The sequence below is a fragment of the Monomorium pharaonis genome, chromosome 10 (genome assembly GCF_013373865.1).
Source record: "Monomorium pharaonis isolate MP-MQ-018 chromosome 10, ASM1337386v2, whole genome shotgun sequence".
NCBI classification, from domain to species: domain Eukaryota; kingdom Metazoa; phylum Arthropoda; class Insecta; order Hymenoptera; family Formicidae; genus Monomorium; species Monomorium pharaonis.
In genome coordinates this window covers 7830499-7846283 of record NC_050476.1, presented here as the reverse complement: position 1 = coordinate 7846283, position 15785 = coordinate 7830499, and the positions used below count along the sequence as shown (strand labels likewise).

The following is a 15785-nucleotide window of genomic DNA, read 5'->3' as shown; positions in this document are numbered from 1 at the left end:
ATGTATTAAGATCATATTGTTATTATCTATTCAAGAATCCTCCGTATATAGAGGGCAAATATTGTGATTTTTCAACTTGAATTTGCTATTTGTATTATCAACTGTCTTTCAAATTAATAATAAAAATTGGTCTAGACATTATTTTCAATAGAAAATGTTTTTTTTTCCAATTACATACTCACCATTCGCCGCATTAAAAGCAGACACTTGTTCCCTGACGTTAACACCGTTCAAGGGTGGTTCCGGGGGCGGTAAGGCAGGTGGTGGTGGAATGTGTCCTCTAGGTCCCCGAGGCGAACCACCCGTGACCAGTTTTCCCATTTGCAACATTTTCAGGTCCTCGACGAGGTCCTGCGCCGATACACTCTGACACTGGAATATATGCATCTCCGCTCGCTGGCCAGAACCACTATCATCGGCCACAGTAAACACCAAAATGTTGTTATACATCTCCATGGGATCTCTCGACGTGAATGCGGTTGGTTCCTGTATCAACGAAGCCGGAAATCGCTCCATGATGGCCTGAAATTTTCAATCGTATATTGTCAGATAAATTTGCCGCTATCTACGTGTACGCAGTAATTTTGCGGACAGTCTTTCTCGCGAGACACGGCAAATTGACAATCCACAAACGATGTCAATTAATATATTTCGTTTGAGACATTACTTTATTATATGATGTCGAAAATTATAGCAATTCTTTATGTGGGGGCTCAGAGATGCGATATATAATATATGGATTTAATTAAAAGCATCGTTAAGTTCCGTAAACATGTTTTTTTGAGTGCCTGTGTATGCACGATAGAACCTGTACGGCGTAAAAGAGAAAAATTACCCCTGTTTCGTTGTCCATGATAAGGACCCAGTTTCGCTCGAGACGAAGCTGCATTTTTTGACTCCAAATGCCATTGCTTTTCTCCAACTGTAGAAGGCGGCGCATACCATCCGCCGGATAAACAATACCGGTTTCCTTCGTGACGGTGAACGTGGCCAAGTGTTCCATCATATACGTCGGCTCCGAGCTGTTGGCGCGACCACCAGAAGTACTCGATGGTCCACTGGAGCCGGCATCTGAAACGTAAGACTCGTCTTTAATAATTAAATCATAAGATTCTTTAGACACTTCTCGTTTCTTTATTCATGTAGAACAAATACAAAGTGTCGTTTAAATTTCTCGTTAATTCTTTTATTAATTTGCATAATCTCTCGTCAAATGTTCTTTTTTTCAGTACTTTTTTCCTTTATTTCTAAAATAGTAAGTAATGATATTTAAATTTGTTATTTCGCTTAAAGTAGCAAGATTTTTCTTTATTTTCTCCGAGAAATTCGTAATAATCAGATAAAATTGCGACAAGCGGTACATTAGCAAAAGATAAATTATTTTAAAGTGTAATTAGCTTTTTAATTCCACGGTTATGATCCAAACGAGCAGATTGCTTACCTTTGTTGTAAGCGGGGCTGTGGCCACTGTTGTAGTACGGCATGGTAACCACGATGTACCGCTGATTATAACTGAAACAGAGAAGCCAAAGTTCCCATTACGAAACGTATCGCTAAAAGAGGCTTTGAATTATGTGTCAGGTAATAATTCGTCACGGGCGAGTAAGGGCGTACGAAAATCTTAATTGGCCTTCAGAGTTTGCGTTCGCAAGGCTCCGTTAAATTTATGCGCGCCCGGTTTCGCCGTCTTTTCGTTTCGGATCGCGCAGTTAATCGTAAGGATATTGTTGTGTTGCCAGGCGCGGAGTAGCCAAGTTCAATAACTTAATGACAGCAACGACCAACGTCGATTCTTGCACGTCGCCATATATCCGGCTATCGGGTCAGCAGTGCCATACTTGGCTAAGAAAGCCAACGGAAAGCAGCAGCCCCTTTGCCTCTCGCCGAAGTGAAATTCCAATGAGTTTAATTCGTTTGCCAGACATGTCTGGAATTCCGCGCCTCCTCTTCCCTCTCTCTCTCTCCCTCTCTCTTCTCGGTTAACTAAACTTCATTTTTAAAGGTGAAACTTTACGCTCATGGTGCTAATCGTTCGCCGGACACTCCGGCAGTTAACTCACGCGCAAGCAGCCTCGTCCACTTTTCACTTCCTTCTATACCTGTTTCGTAGTTGCATTAAACGCAATTCTTATGCACAATTAACGTGTCTTGAGATTTCTTAAATATCACATTCTTTAACATAACGTTTTGCGTAATATTATCACCACCTATTGGAAATACACGATTGACGTAATTATCAGTTGAAATAAAATTTCTAGATAATTTACTAAATGTTTCAAATACTGTGCCTATCTATATCAATTTTTTTTTATACATTAAAACACATTTTTGAAAAATTTAATAAAAATAAAAATAATTCACGTGCATATAATTTGATTACGAATACTTCGCTGAAATCTTGCGTATGGCATAAGTAATTTTGAAAGTGTAAAACGGTCTGTCGTAACAATATTTTTCTTCTTCATTTTCAAAGCAGAAAGATTTATCGTGTCTTGTGCAAATTGATGTGTCACATGCGTCAAACGTTCATCGATGGATCACTCCCGACGGAAGAGAAACTGACGACTCGTTTATGCATAGTTATGTGTGTAAAGTATGTGAAATTCTAATTTGTTCCAAGAGAAATTCCTTCTTAATCGTTTCTAGTTTTAACTGCAAAAATAAACTAATAACTACTTAAAAAATATTCAAAGAATTAGAAAAAGAATATATGCGAGTGTAATATATAAATTCAAATTGATCAACTTTGATGTATAAATATAAATATTTAAAAAATATATATATATATAAGTATAATAAAAATCCATGTCAGATAAATATGTATATTTTACCCTGTAGATCGTATCGATGTAAAATTAAGGATCTTGTACGCATTCTAAATAATTTTATTTAACGCTATACCTCGCGTGATACTACTAATATGGTGTAAATATTTTCTCAATGAGTACATTCCATAAGTACATTCAACAACCGCGAGTTGTCAATCGGATTTGCGTAACTGCATGACAATTATTGATTGCTTTCATAACGTCAAGTCATATCAAAGAGTTTACGTGAATATAAAAACTCAATGGTGAAAAAATTATACATTTTTGTAATATTACGTGTATATAATCCATTTTATACGGAAATTTTCGAAATAATAGTACACAAGAAACAATTATTTAATATAAGACGTTTTATAAAATTTGCAATGTTTCCCGAAAAATAAATTGCTTCAATTTATCTATCTACAAACATGTGTGGTCTAATTTTATAATTGAAATAAAAGTAAATAAAAGTAAAATAAGAGAAAATAAAAGTAAAAAAAAGTAATTTATATTTAAAAATTATCATTACCTCGTAACAACTTTACGAAAGTAATAATATTTTAAAATGAGAAATCTGTTCTTTTTTCTCTTCAAGTTTCTCTTCTTCTACTTGTATGAATCTTTGTCTATATTGGAATAAGCATTCTTCGAGTCATTAAATTGTGATTTAATTGTTTAGTTGGCTGCGCCTGTTTATAGTCTCGAAAGTGCAAACAAGCGCTTCTAATCGTGCGAGGTGAGGCGTTTCGCTTCGAAATTTTCGCTCGCGATTCTTTAATGATTTGGCAGCTAAATCGGCCGCTAAACATAAATCTGTTCAACACGTAGGAATTAGCAATAAGGAGATTTATGTTAAATGATAATCGATTTGCTTTCACTGACGACGACAGGTTGTTCAAAGGTAATTTTGCAATTTACGATGAGATTAGATACCGTGAGAACATAAAGAAAGCATTGTTATGTGATAGGCACACCACCGATTGTCATTTCGCGTGATGACAAATAAGTAGTGCTGTTAATATGAGCTAAATTATTCTTTACATCCAATAAGAGTTGTAAATAATAATTCTGTAGTTAGTTATGATATATTAAAAAAGTGCTTCTAGCACATTATAAATTATTGTATAAAAATTTCTTACATAAGTAATAAATTATGTAATAATAATATGTAGATTTATAAATTTAAATTGAATATCTAATATATAATTATTTAATCTAATATATAATTATCTAAGAACCATCTAATATATAATTACGATATGATATTAATATAAATAAATATTAACATATGCAAAAAACGTACGTATAGAAACAGTACACATATATGTAAGTGTAATCAAGATGAAATATTTAAATAATCAGAACACGCATGTTTTCATTATTCCGAGTATTTTAAGTTTCAAAATAATTCTTGATTATTTTATATACTATTCGACTTTTATATATATATATATATATAATATACACACGTACATTTTATTACTTTATATATTAATTATAATATTTTGTTCTTTATTTCCTTATTTCTAGCTCAAGTTTAGGTTTAAAAAAAGTATCACATTAACATAGCGGAACACGAATTGTAAAAATGAGGGAAAAGGCATAATAAAATTATGGATCGTACGATATATTAAATATAACTATTTCGCCAACGAGTTCTCACGCAGCCGTAGGTAGCTACGACTCGACGTGAAAGAATTCCTGTTCACAGCGCGGTTCTAATGCTGGCCTAAGGATTTCAACGGAGGCTTAACACACAACAGTCACGGCAAAAAGGGAAGGGAAAAGGAAAGAAGGTGAGTGGGCTTTGGTGCGTATGCCTAGCCACGAGACCGAAGTTACCAATGCGTTTCGATCCTGCATGCCGGGAATTCCTCATAGGCGCTCTCAATTCTATATTTTCACATATAGCCGTGAGTCTCTTCTTCATTCAGAGATCAATATTTCCTAAACATATCAGACATAAAGGAGTCATTGAAAGCTAACAAATTATTAGAATTAAAAATAACATATATTCGAAATGTTTTTCCTCAACTTTATATACAATGTAAAAGATCAAACGTTTCATGTGTCGTATTTTCTCGACCGTGTATTATCTTACGATATATCTCAATTATGAAATATTTCTTATGTCGCCAAATAAAGACAAAATTTATTGCTCTAACAAGAGTTGAAGGGATTTGATAATTCTTCTTTCAATCTCGAAAAGCAAACGCTAATTAACATGTATAATACATGTCAATGTGATAATCTCGAACAAGCAAGATGTAATAGACATATCTGATACACTGCTTTGTAAAATTTGTATAAAAATTAAACTTTGTATCGATGCGAAATGACAGCATATGAAACAATACACTGACAGAAAAGAATGCTTAATTCAAATAAATATTTATTCGAATAGTATCAATAACATTTTTTATAGAAAATCAATAATACTTATTTAAAACAAGTAATACTTTCTATAATTTAGAAAATATTTCTTATTTAAAATAAATATTATTCATTTTCTATAAAATATGTTATTCGAATGAATATTCATTTGAGTTAAGCATTCTTTTCTGTCAGTGTATGTCACGTACAAGTTTTTATCTAGAATACAATTTTACATCGACGAAAAGGCACGCCTAGACGTCTAAAACGTGGAAAAAGAATAAAATGTATGAGAGTATTACGAGTACTGTACATATGCATAATGTGTGCACTTGGCGACAAATTTTAACATAAATATTTATACAGACACACCTCACGTGCAAAAAAATTCAGAATACATAATACCGTATATTCGCGACCTTGAATCTGTACTTGACACATACGAATGATTTCACCTTGGAGTCATTACATTTCTTCATATTGTATAATAAATATACAAACAAATTAAATATGCAGGTAAAAAATATAAAAATCAATTTTATATTTATGGTACAAATCGAGATTTTTATCGTCTTCTCTTTCTTTCACTTTTCGGTGACATTACGTAAATCTCTATTCAGTACACGTGATAATTTTTCCAATTTGATTAGAAAAATATCGAAAAACAAAAAACCCGATGTGAATTTTATTTGGCACATTCATCAGTTTCCTTATTCGCACCGCACAAACTTTTTTTACGTACACTGGAAAAAAAGTTTTGTTGTTTTATGAGAAATTTTGGTTGATTCAACCTGTCCGTTTGTTCGAAAATGAACGATACAAATTTTGTAGTTGGAATTACCAGAGGATTCTGGTTAATTCCATTCTGTTTGAATCTACCAGAATTTCTTGTTAATCTTACTACATCGTTTTGTTAGGTTTACAAAACTCTACAAAAATTTCTTGTTAATCTTATTATATTGTTTTATTAGGTTAACACAATTTTTTGGTTAAAAAACGAGTTTGGATAGTTTTTAAAATAATAACAATATATCTTGGTTTAAAGTACACTGCATATATTTTACATATATTTTACTAACCTCTAAAAATCTCTATATAGCTGTCGAAATTCCATTCGCGCAGAAGAGAAGACATTTTTTCGTCCGCCATGCCGTTAAATAGAATAACGTAAATACACGATTGTAAGATACACGAAACAAATATAAAAGCTACCTTATGGGTACCGCGTGATATTAGTATCGCATCGATACCGCGTTGGTTTGCGCGAGATTGGCATGCACCGACTTGCGCTGCGAGAACGAAGGCGCCAGCATTATCGCTATTTTTGTAAATATAACAAGAAGTTTTGTATTATTTTGTAGATTCAACAAGAAGTTTTGTAGATCCAACAAGAAAAACTTAATCAAATCCTTATAGTACAGTTAACCAAACGGTGTAGTTATAAGCTGTAAAATCTTGTTATGATAACCAGAAATTCTGTTTCGTTTAATAAGAATACGCTCAACCAGAACCGTTTTATTATTATAATAAAACCATTTTTCTCAGTGTATAAAGCGGAAAATTCTAAACTGCAATTTTCGCCCATGCCAATGGGTTAACAACCTTGGACATGCTCGAGATGTTCCACGCACTGGCGACGGAAGGGAATGCGAGCAAGTATTTTGTTGCTCGTGTGCGCGAGCACGACCGCGATGATAAATCGAGATGATGCACATTTTATGATGCACTTTATATCCACCGTATAGGGACATTCCGTTAACGAAGGCGTAAATTTCGTACTTTCCACGGTGCTGATACAAAACTCGAGTGATAAGAGACGAGAGCGACGCAACACGTTGTGTCAAGAACTTGTGAATTTAAATCTCGGGAAAACGTACCGTTTGCATCCTCGTCTGGCTTCCCGTTACGCGAATCTATCTTATTTAACGGAACGTCTCGATAATTATATATACGTCTGAGAAATAGAAAAAAACAAGTCTAAATGTCGTTATAATTAATGAAATAAATTCTGCGAGGTGCGAAATATATTCGTTTTAAAGATTATAAATAATTATAACGCACTTGTAACAGTATCGCGTCGATTTATATTGGCAGTTTATTTGTTTTTATTATTTTGATTTATTCACTAAACTATTTAATATTTACGATCTATTCTAAATAATTTACTTTTTATTTATTAATATATATATAAGGGTGTCCCAAAACATGTGGGTTAACGCTCGTAAAAGGGTAGAAGGGATCGAGATAAACATAAAAGTCCAATATTGTCTTGGATTAGGTCCACCAATAATCGAGATATTAACGTATGGAATTTACAAATAATCTAATTAATTTCTATCGTAATTGTGAACAGTAAATTAATGAAAGCTTATCATACATTCACGATAGCTCTTCCCTCGACACGCTCTCATTCGCATAATTTGAAAAATCAATACCTCGATTATTGGTAAACCTAACCCAAGACCTAACCCAAGACAATATTAGACTTTTATGTTCATCTCGATCCCTTCTACCTTTTTACGAGCGTTGATCCACATGTTTTGAGACACCCTGTATGATATATATATATATTTCTTCTATCTCTCTCTCAAAGAAAAATAAGTAAGGTTTGAATTGTATATCCTAATTTTCTATAGACAAATTTGATCGTGCCGAGGACGTTGCCTCACATGCCACTCTTTTATGGAATTGAGGTTTATCGAAGTCACGGCGCACCTCAAGAATCGGCCTCGAGAATGCAACACGAGCCGCAATTATGTCTGGATGCACATGCACGTGCGCGTGTGCATCGCGCGCGCTCAAGAAAATGTAAGCCGGGAGAATGTCTCGATTATGATTCCATTTCCATCACTCTCTTTCCGTCTCTCCCATCTCTTCAATGAAATAACGACGAATTACAAATTGATAAAAATATCGAATTTTTTAATTTTCATCTTACGCAAATACTTTTACGCTGCGCCATCATCCTTCTAAATGTTTAATAAATCTGTCGATGTTTTTCTCTATTTTCCTTTTACAAATTAAAGTATTACAACGACATCTTTACCTCCGCGCGGCTTTCAACCTTTTCTCTATATTCATACCAGCGATTTCGTTTGTGCACGACCGGAGCTCGCGTGTTGCGACCGAGTAATATCGCGCTGGTAATTTTTATATTTTTGTATATATTACTGGAACATATAGCCGCGCGCGGCGATTTTACAAGCAGTAGGCGTGTATGCAAATTACAGAAATCGTGGTAAAGGCATTGGCACCGGTATACGCAGCTGTAACTGCCTCACGCGACAAATATCGCATGTTATCATAGCATTCCACCAACGTCGATATAACGTTGATGAATATTTATGATTCTTATGTCATTATCGAACTCTTAATTACATTTTGTTATGCGCGACGGTTCGTAAATTTTCCTAAACATATTTACAATTATGATTTTTAACGAAGTTACTATTGGTATAATCATTTCGTGAAACGTTAATATCGCGACTATTAAGTATAAGTACAAAAGCGCAATCATGTGTATTATGCCATCCTCCTTGAACGTTTCGCAATTATTACTTAACAATGTCCATCGACATATGTTAACTTTATACATGGGACGCATGTGGGATGTACATGCAAATCGTAGAAAGCGTGGAATATATCCTCGGTGTTAGTAACGCACATACAATCACTTATACAAAAACAATTCTATATTTCGCCAACACGATCATCGTTTATTTAAACATGTGTTTCTTTTTCTAAGGAACACGTAAAAAAAAGGGGGGGGGGAAATTGATATTTGAAAGATAATGCGACTTGCATAAACAATATTCTTACACGGAACTAAATGAAACTGTAGCCGTTCCACTCTCGTACATCCGTAAGATCAGCACGCCGCGCCGGTAAGACACGTTGAAAGTAAATACATCGCGGACGTGAGCTGCCCATATGAGCGATGAAAAAGTAGAAAGAAAGTTACCAATGCACCTCGCATATCTACGGCGATCTGTTCGCGTCTTGTTGCGAACGAGTTTTGCAGTGAATGGACCGAATCGTGGAGCGAATGAACTTTTCACTCGACTGCCCGATTCGCTGATTAATCGCTAAGGATCAATTTCATCCTTGCGTTCGATTATGTGTTTGTCGAACGAACCTAATTTGTACGGCATGGTACGGTTTAATTCCATCGATGCGAGATCACTCGGGATAATTACATTCCGAGATCGACAGAATATTAATTTTAATTTTACACTTTACGTTAATTTTCGTTCAGCGTAAAAGTGCGTGCTGGAGTTTAATGAACTTGCAGTAGAGATCTTGTAGTTCTTGACGCGATCGACCGACTCTACGTGGCGTTTCTAATAATTTTACTCAAGTCAAATAATGGGTGTCTATATAATGTCAAATATTCATGATCATAAATAACACTAGTTACAGAAAAATAAGGTGATTAATCTAAATTGTAGGTAAAATATATAATAATCTCGTTAATTGATAATTTATTTCGCGTGGATTAACTGCAATTAGCAATAACTCATTACAGGCTGTATAATCAAAAAAGATATTAAAATATATAGAATTTTCATGTTCTATAAATCGTACAGATGCATTTTGAAATTATGATTTGTCAAAGCTGTCAGAATTCGCAGACGATAATAGAGAATTGCCTTTTGCCTGAAATGCAGCGGCATATTTGAAAGATGCTCGTACACATGTACGTACATATACGTAAGTATGCGCAATCGCGAGTAGAATCAACATCAAAAGGACAGTCGTTCATGAGCGTAAACAATCTTTCGGAAAAATGCTCGTATGGAATGCGACGCCCGTATGCCAATTGCATACAACATTTTCGAGATAGCGAAGCCCGCAGCAGGAAAAAGAGATGCGCGAAGAAAGGAGTCTGTGAGATTATGAAAATACATTTCAGGTAATTTTCACAATGGCAATTTACCTCACACTTGCGGTACTTTTCTCTCTCTCTCTTTCTCGCAGTGTAACGTTACGTCTGCAGGAACGTAAAAACTTTACTACTTACAATTTCGCGAACAATTTTACGCGGAATGCACTGATGATACCGAATGGATATTTACAAGTTTCAGCGTTGCGAAAAATTGACTTGACTAGATTTAGCTAAAAGATAAGTACCTAGCTTATTTTGCGCTATTCTAACAGGTGTAATAAAGATAAAAATATCGATATTGATAAATAATTTTTGCGACGCGATTAGTTTAGTGAAACAATTCGCTAAACTAATCATATTTGTTAAATAATGTATGTAATGTTTCAAATGAATTATGTAATGTAAAATTTTCTAAAGTTATCGATTGGCAAAAAGAAAATACTATACATAATACTGATGTAATTATAAATAAAAAAATAGCTAAAACTTATAAAAAATATATAAAGTTAACATTTCTCAATGGACATATGCGTGAAAAATTTCATCAATGGACACAAAACCGATAAATATTCGCAATGTGTGTCACGGAATCACAGATGTACTAAGAGGTCAATAAACTACTGCTATGTGAAACTACATTTTCCATACATACGCTAGAGTGAGAAACCAGGGCGATATTAAAGGCAAATGCACGCGAAATCAAGACGGAAACATTTCTCAAAACTACTTTGCAACTATACATTCAATTAAAATAGTATTGAGAAATCAATAAGAATGTTTCGGCTGGTTTTCCGTTGTAAAATCAGAAAGATATCGTTCTAGAACCAGAATAAATTTACTAATTTTTGTTTTGTAATTTCGAAAGCATTATTTAAATAATGCATTGAAATCCTCTTTATTTATCAGCGATTTAAAACAGTTAAATAAGAGTTTCTCAAAATATTTACCTCAATTCATCATTTAACACACACACACACACACACAAAACGTGTCATTTGGAGAAAGTCGATAAATTCTGCATTGACAACATTCAAAAAAACGAGAATCGATCCATGCGTAGTCAATAATAAGCATTCGTGGTGATCCGTGTCACGACATCATTGATGTCACGTGGGAGATCACGTAGGCATTTCGTAGGCGTGAATTACAGGTGTCGTTCGATGCTGCAGTGGGATGCTAATATCGACGACGACTCGAACAAGTTTGATCGAATCGCTATATACCAACCGGCGTATTCCCTCCCCCCCCCCGCCGGCACAGTGCAAAGATTGAAATTTATCCTCGTCGGTTGAAAAGTTTTTGCCTGATCTCGACGTCGTTGACAACGATGACGACGGAGAGGATGTAAATAATCCATACACGCGATCTCCACAATAATGCGACGTGCATTTTTAAGGTCCTCGCGAGATAAGAGAGAACAACTCGGCAAACGATTATGCACACCGTTTAACGATTAAGGACGAACAATACAGTCGCGCCACGACAGGAATGCAGCTCGTAAATGTCACGGGCGGGGAGCCGAGATCTAACGGGGAACTCGGTGATGTTTATTGCTCTTCTCGCTTCACAAGACACGTTCGTCGTGAACTTATGCCTCCTCAATGAAAAGATACACCGACGTTACGATTCTCGTGTGGCTCCAAACTCGAGAAACGGATACCGAGATGCCGTATGCCTAATTGCCACTTGCTTCTTATATTCAAGATCATCGTAAGTACGATCTTGAGACGTCATACTGTTATTTCATTGATTAAAATAAGTCTTAAGTCTGCTCGTGGCTGGACTTAGGATAATCTTGAAATTAAGATCGATCTATGAATACCGGCCTTAGTCTCAACAAACAATCTTTTAAGCAAAAACACTTGATATATTATTGTGGAAGAAAGTAAAGAGAGACAAAATAGGAAACTACGGCTATCCTTTAAAGAAGCGGAAAAAATGTGCGAACGCGTGCAATTATAAACACGGAGAGAATTTTCTTTTAAAAATTACCCTGAAAATCGTGGTAATTGTGAGACAACATAAACCTTGAAGAATTTTATCATACTTTTAACAAAATTTACTAAAATTTAATAAAATTTAAATAAAATTTGACAAAGTTTTAGTAAAAGTTAAAAGTATAGTAAAATTTACAAAATTTTGCAAAATTTTTTAAAAATTTTAGTAAATTTTCTTAAAAGTATAGTAAAATTCTTCAAAGTTTACATTGTTCCACAATTACCATGATTTTCAGGGTAATTTTTAAGAGAAAATTCTTACCGTGTACACATCTCATTCTCATGAGATGAATATTCACATCATATTATCATGATTTTCCTTTATGTTCAAATTTAATTTTGAATAATGTAAAATTGAATTGAAACTGTTCCAGTTATGTATTCTATCGGTAAGGTCAACTATTACTTGTGTAACACATAACGGTTATTTATAGATAATAAATACGTATATAGATATTACGAAACTACGATTCGAATTTGATTAAAAGCTTAATAATTAGTGGATAAGGAAATGGCAATGGCGCGTTTATAATAGCGAGATAAATGGATAAAATAAGAATGATCAAAGGTCGGCGATCGAGGAATCATCAGATCGTGATAACGATAGCCTGATAATAATTAACAAATCAATATCATAAAATGGCTGTAGCGATCGATGTCGCGCGTATCCGCGTGATAGATAGCGCGTGTCTTTACTATTGCTATAATATTCGCGTATAAATAATTTAATCTTTACAATTGACTTTTGAGGTCAAATAAGTATTTTCTCATTAAAAAGAGACAATTGTCGCACAAAAATTTCGCTTGTACATTTTGGAAATAAGCGATATCATCTTGAATTGTTCATTTTACAGTTTTGTGTAATATTTTACATCTATAACATTCACCGGTAACACTAATTAATAAAAACACAATTAGTTTTAGTTATTGTGTGTACATTTCTTTTAATATTTTAGTCAAGATACACGACAGAGGCTCGAGAGAAATCAAGAAACCTGATCTAGATACAATGAATTAGCCGACAATTAAGATTCTGTGTATCATCCAATTAGGAAGTTGTTTTAACAACATTAACATCATTCTTCGATTCTTAATTAATTCTCTAGTAGCAAAAAACATTGGCGCAATATTGAGAAGTAAGTGAGAAGTATGTAAAGACAATATTCCCAATATTGGTCCAATATTGTAAAGTGGACGCTTCCTCTTATTTAGCCAATTGTTTAAAGCAGCAATATTGGTTCAATATTGATTCAGCATCGAACGAATATTGAACCAATTGATTTTTCATTAAACATTAATTGGATTCTATAATTTAAAGCCAATATTTTATGACCAATGTTGGCGTTACATTGGGAAATTTTGGAAAAACATTAGCCAATGCACCCCCAATTTTTAACTTAATAAACGTAATCGCAGCCTCTAATTCGTGCAGTTTTATTATTCGAATAGAATTACATATCACAGATCGAATTCTTTCTCAAAATGTTACGAAACTGAAGAGAAATATTACATACACATCTTCTACGTTGTATATAAAACAAAAGGTATGATTCACATTTATGATTCACGCGATAGTAAGCGAGTCGTTAATCTTATTGTCATCTTTAATTATACTTGTACAACCTTACGTTCGCAGAATGAATTTTCTCTCCTCGAAACTATAAAGCTTCAAGTTGATAATTTCAAATTAAAGAACGATTTAAACCCAGCTTGGCGGAAGCAAAATATTAAGGAGACAGATAAGAGAGATTCTATTCTTTTTCCCAATATTTGCATCTCTCGATCGCGAGTCACGTACCCTATTATACTCCCCTAATTTCACGTCAATGAATCCAGAATAAGAGCGTCCAAGTATCTCAATTTCGTTTGTTGTGGCTCCCGTTGCGAACTTTTGCGTGAACTTGAAACAGTTCAAGGCGACTCGTACTCGAGAATGACTCGAGTGAAATTTAACCCTGTCCCCCTCGAACGATATACCGTTTGCGTCGCGCACGACCTCGTACACGCGTGATATTCGCCCAAGCTTAGGAAAATGACGTTTCGCTCCGAAACGAATAAAACGCAACGGCACGCAGCGTGTGCGAGTGTAACGACGCGCGTTCGAGTTACGTCGAGCGCACACGTCTTTCGTCGGCGATGATTCTCATCCGCCTGTGTGTGCGCCCTGCCTGCCTCTCGCCGATATCGCAGGCGACCTAAGGCCAACACGTCGATGCAACGCGGCCATGCACACGCTCCGCGGTGCAACAGGTGTGCGCGTCGCGGAGCGGACGGATTCGTCTCGACGCGTTGCAACGGTGCCGCGTGGAGCGTTACGACGACCTCGCGGGGCGCTCGCATCATTTCCGGAGCATCAGGTTTTTCCTCCCGGGGGCCCCCCCGAGAGCCGAGAGGCTACTTCGCCTTGTCCCCCGAGCGTGCGCGCGCGCGCGCGCGCGGAACAACGGAGAGAGATATGGTGAATCTCGCTTACCTTATTTACAAATTTTTTTTCACAGCGCACCACGCACAAACACCAAGAGACGCCGGGGGTACGGGGGAGGAGGGAGGGAGGGAGGGAGACACTCGGTCCCGAGACGGCAGAGAAACGAACGAGCGGCGGAGCTCTACGTCCCGAACATGCTCGACCGCGAATACCCCGGCGACTAATCCGAGCCACCGTTCCGACCGTGTGACGTGATCCACGATTCATCCACGTTCGACGCACCCGTTCCTTTCCTTTACCTGCCTCAGGTGCGCCGCGCGCAGGTAACGCGACGTTCCATTGGTCGAGCGCCATGGGGGATCTCGACGATGGCGGTCGGCTGCCTCTCTCGGTCGAATCGGCAACCGTCAACTTTCGCTCCGCGCGATCCTCTCTTCGGGATCGAACGTCGCGCACGGCCACAGTTTCTCCTTTTAGCGTTTGTATCGTCTTTTTCCAATACTTTTTCGTTTCTTATCAATTTTTTTTCATGAAAGTAAAATATACGCGGATAGTTAAATTGTTTATCTCGTCGGATAACACATACGTGTTAATTTGTATGTAATCGAGCGCAGCGCCAGCCGGGCACTCTGCAATCTAGTTGGACCGTATGCACCGTGAGAGACGAAGGAATTCGGGGACCGATATCTCGAACCAATAGAACTACCTGTTATAAACGGAAATTGTGAAGAATGTAACTTGAGGAAAGGTGGTGGGAAACACCTGTTGAGAATGCAGTTTAATTGGACCGGTTTAATTGACTGAATGGCGGCCAATTTAACAATCGCGCGTATATTATGATAATGTAACTCTTTTAATCTTCCGTTATGTTCGATAAGACAACAATTCTAAAATAACCAACGCGAAAGTAATAAGTATCATCGCTGTAGTATAGCTTTTATATTCCGACACTTACGAAGGAAAGATTACCCATACAGCACAAAACTTGCAGTTGCATTATAGCAATGTTGTAACAAGATTGCAATTTTGGAGCAATATTGCTACAATGTAATTGCAAGTTTTGTGCTGTATGAATATTGATCGACATCTATAAAGAGATCAGTTACGATTCGAAATTTATAGAAATTAAATAATTAAGAAATCTAATAAATTAATTTGGTAAATTTGCAAACGTAAAATGTAACAAGGTTTTGTTAAAATGTCTATCTACATTTAATCGTTTACCTTTGTGACAATGATAATGTACGTTACAAACTTTATATTCTTGTGAAAATAACTTTTTTTTTTAAGAATCT

At 35.9% G+C, this 15785-nt stretch overlaps 1 protein-coding gene across 1 annotated transcript in view; it reads right to left on the bottom strand.

Moving 5' to 3' along the window:
• Positions 1 to 15785, bottom strand: part of LOC105837907 (epidermal growth factor receptor kinase substrate 8) — a 22219-nt gene extending 6434 nt beyond the window's left edge. Inside the window, exons 1-4 of the mRNA XM_012683083.3 lie at positions 14539 to 15785; positions 1442 to 1512; positions 836 to 1071; positions 183 to 522 (exon numbers count right to left, since the gene is read on the bottom strand). Of these exons, the coding sequence (XP_012538537.2) occupies positions 183 to 522; positions 836 to 1071; positions 1442 to 1484 (619 nt within the window). The 5' untranslated portion in view covers positions 1485 to 1512; positions 14539 to 15785. The remainder of the gene's footprint in view (positions 1 to 182; positions 523 to 835; positions 1072 to 1441; positions 1513 to 14538) is intronic.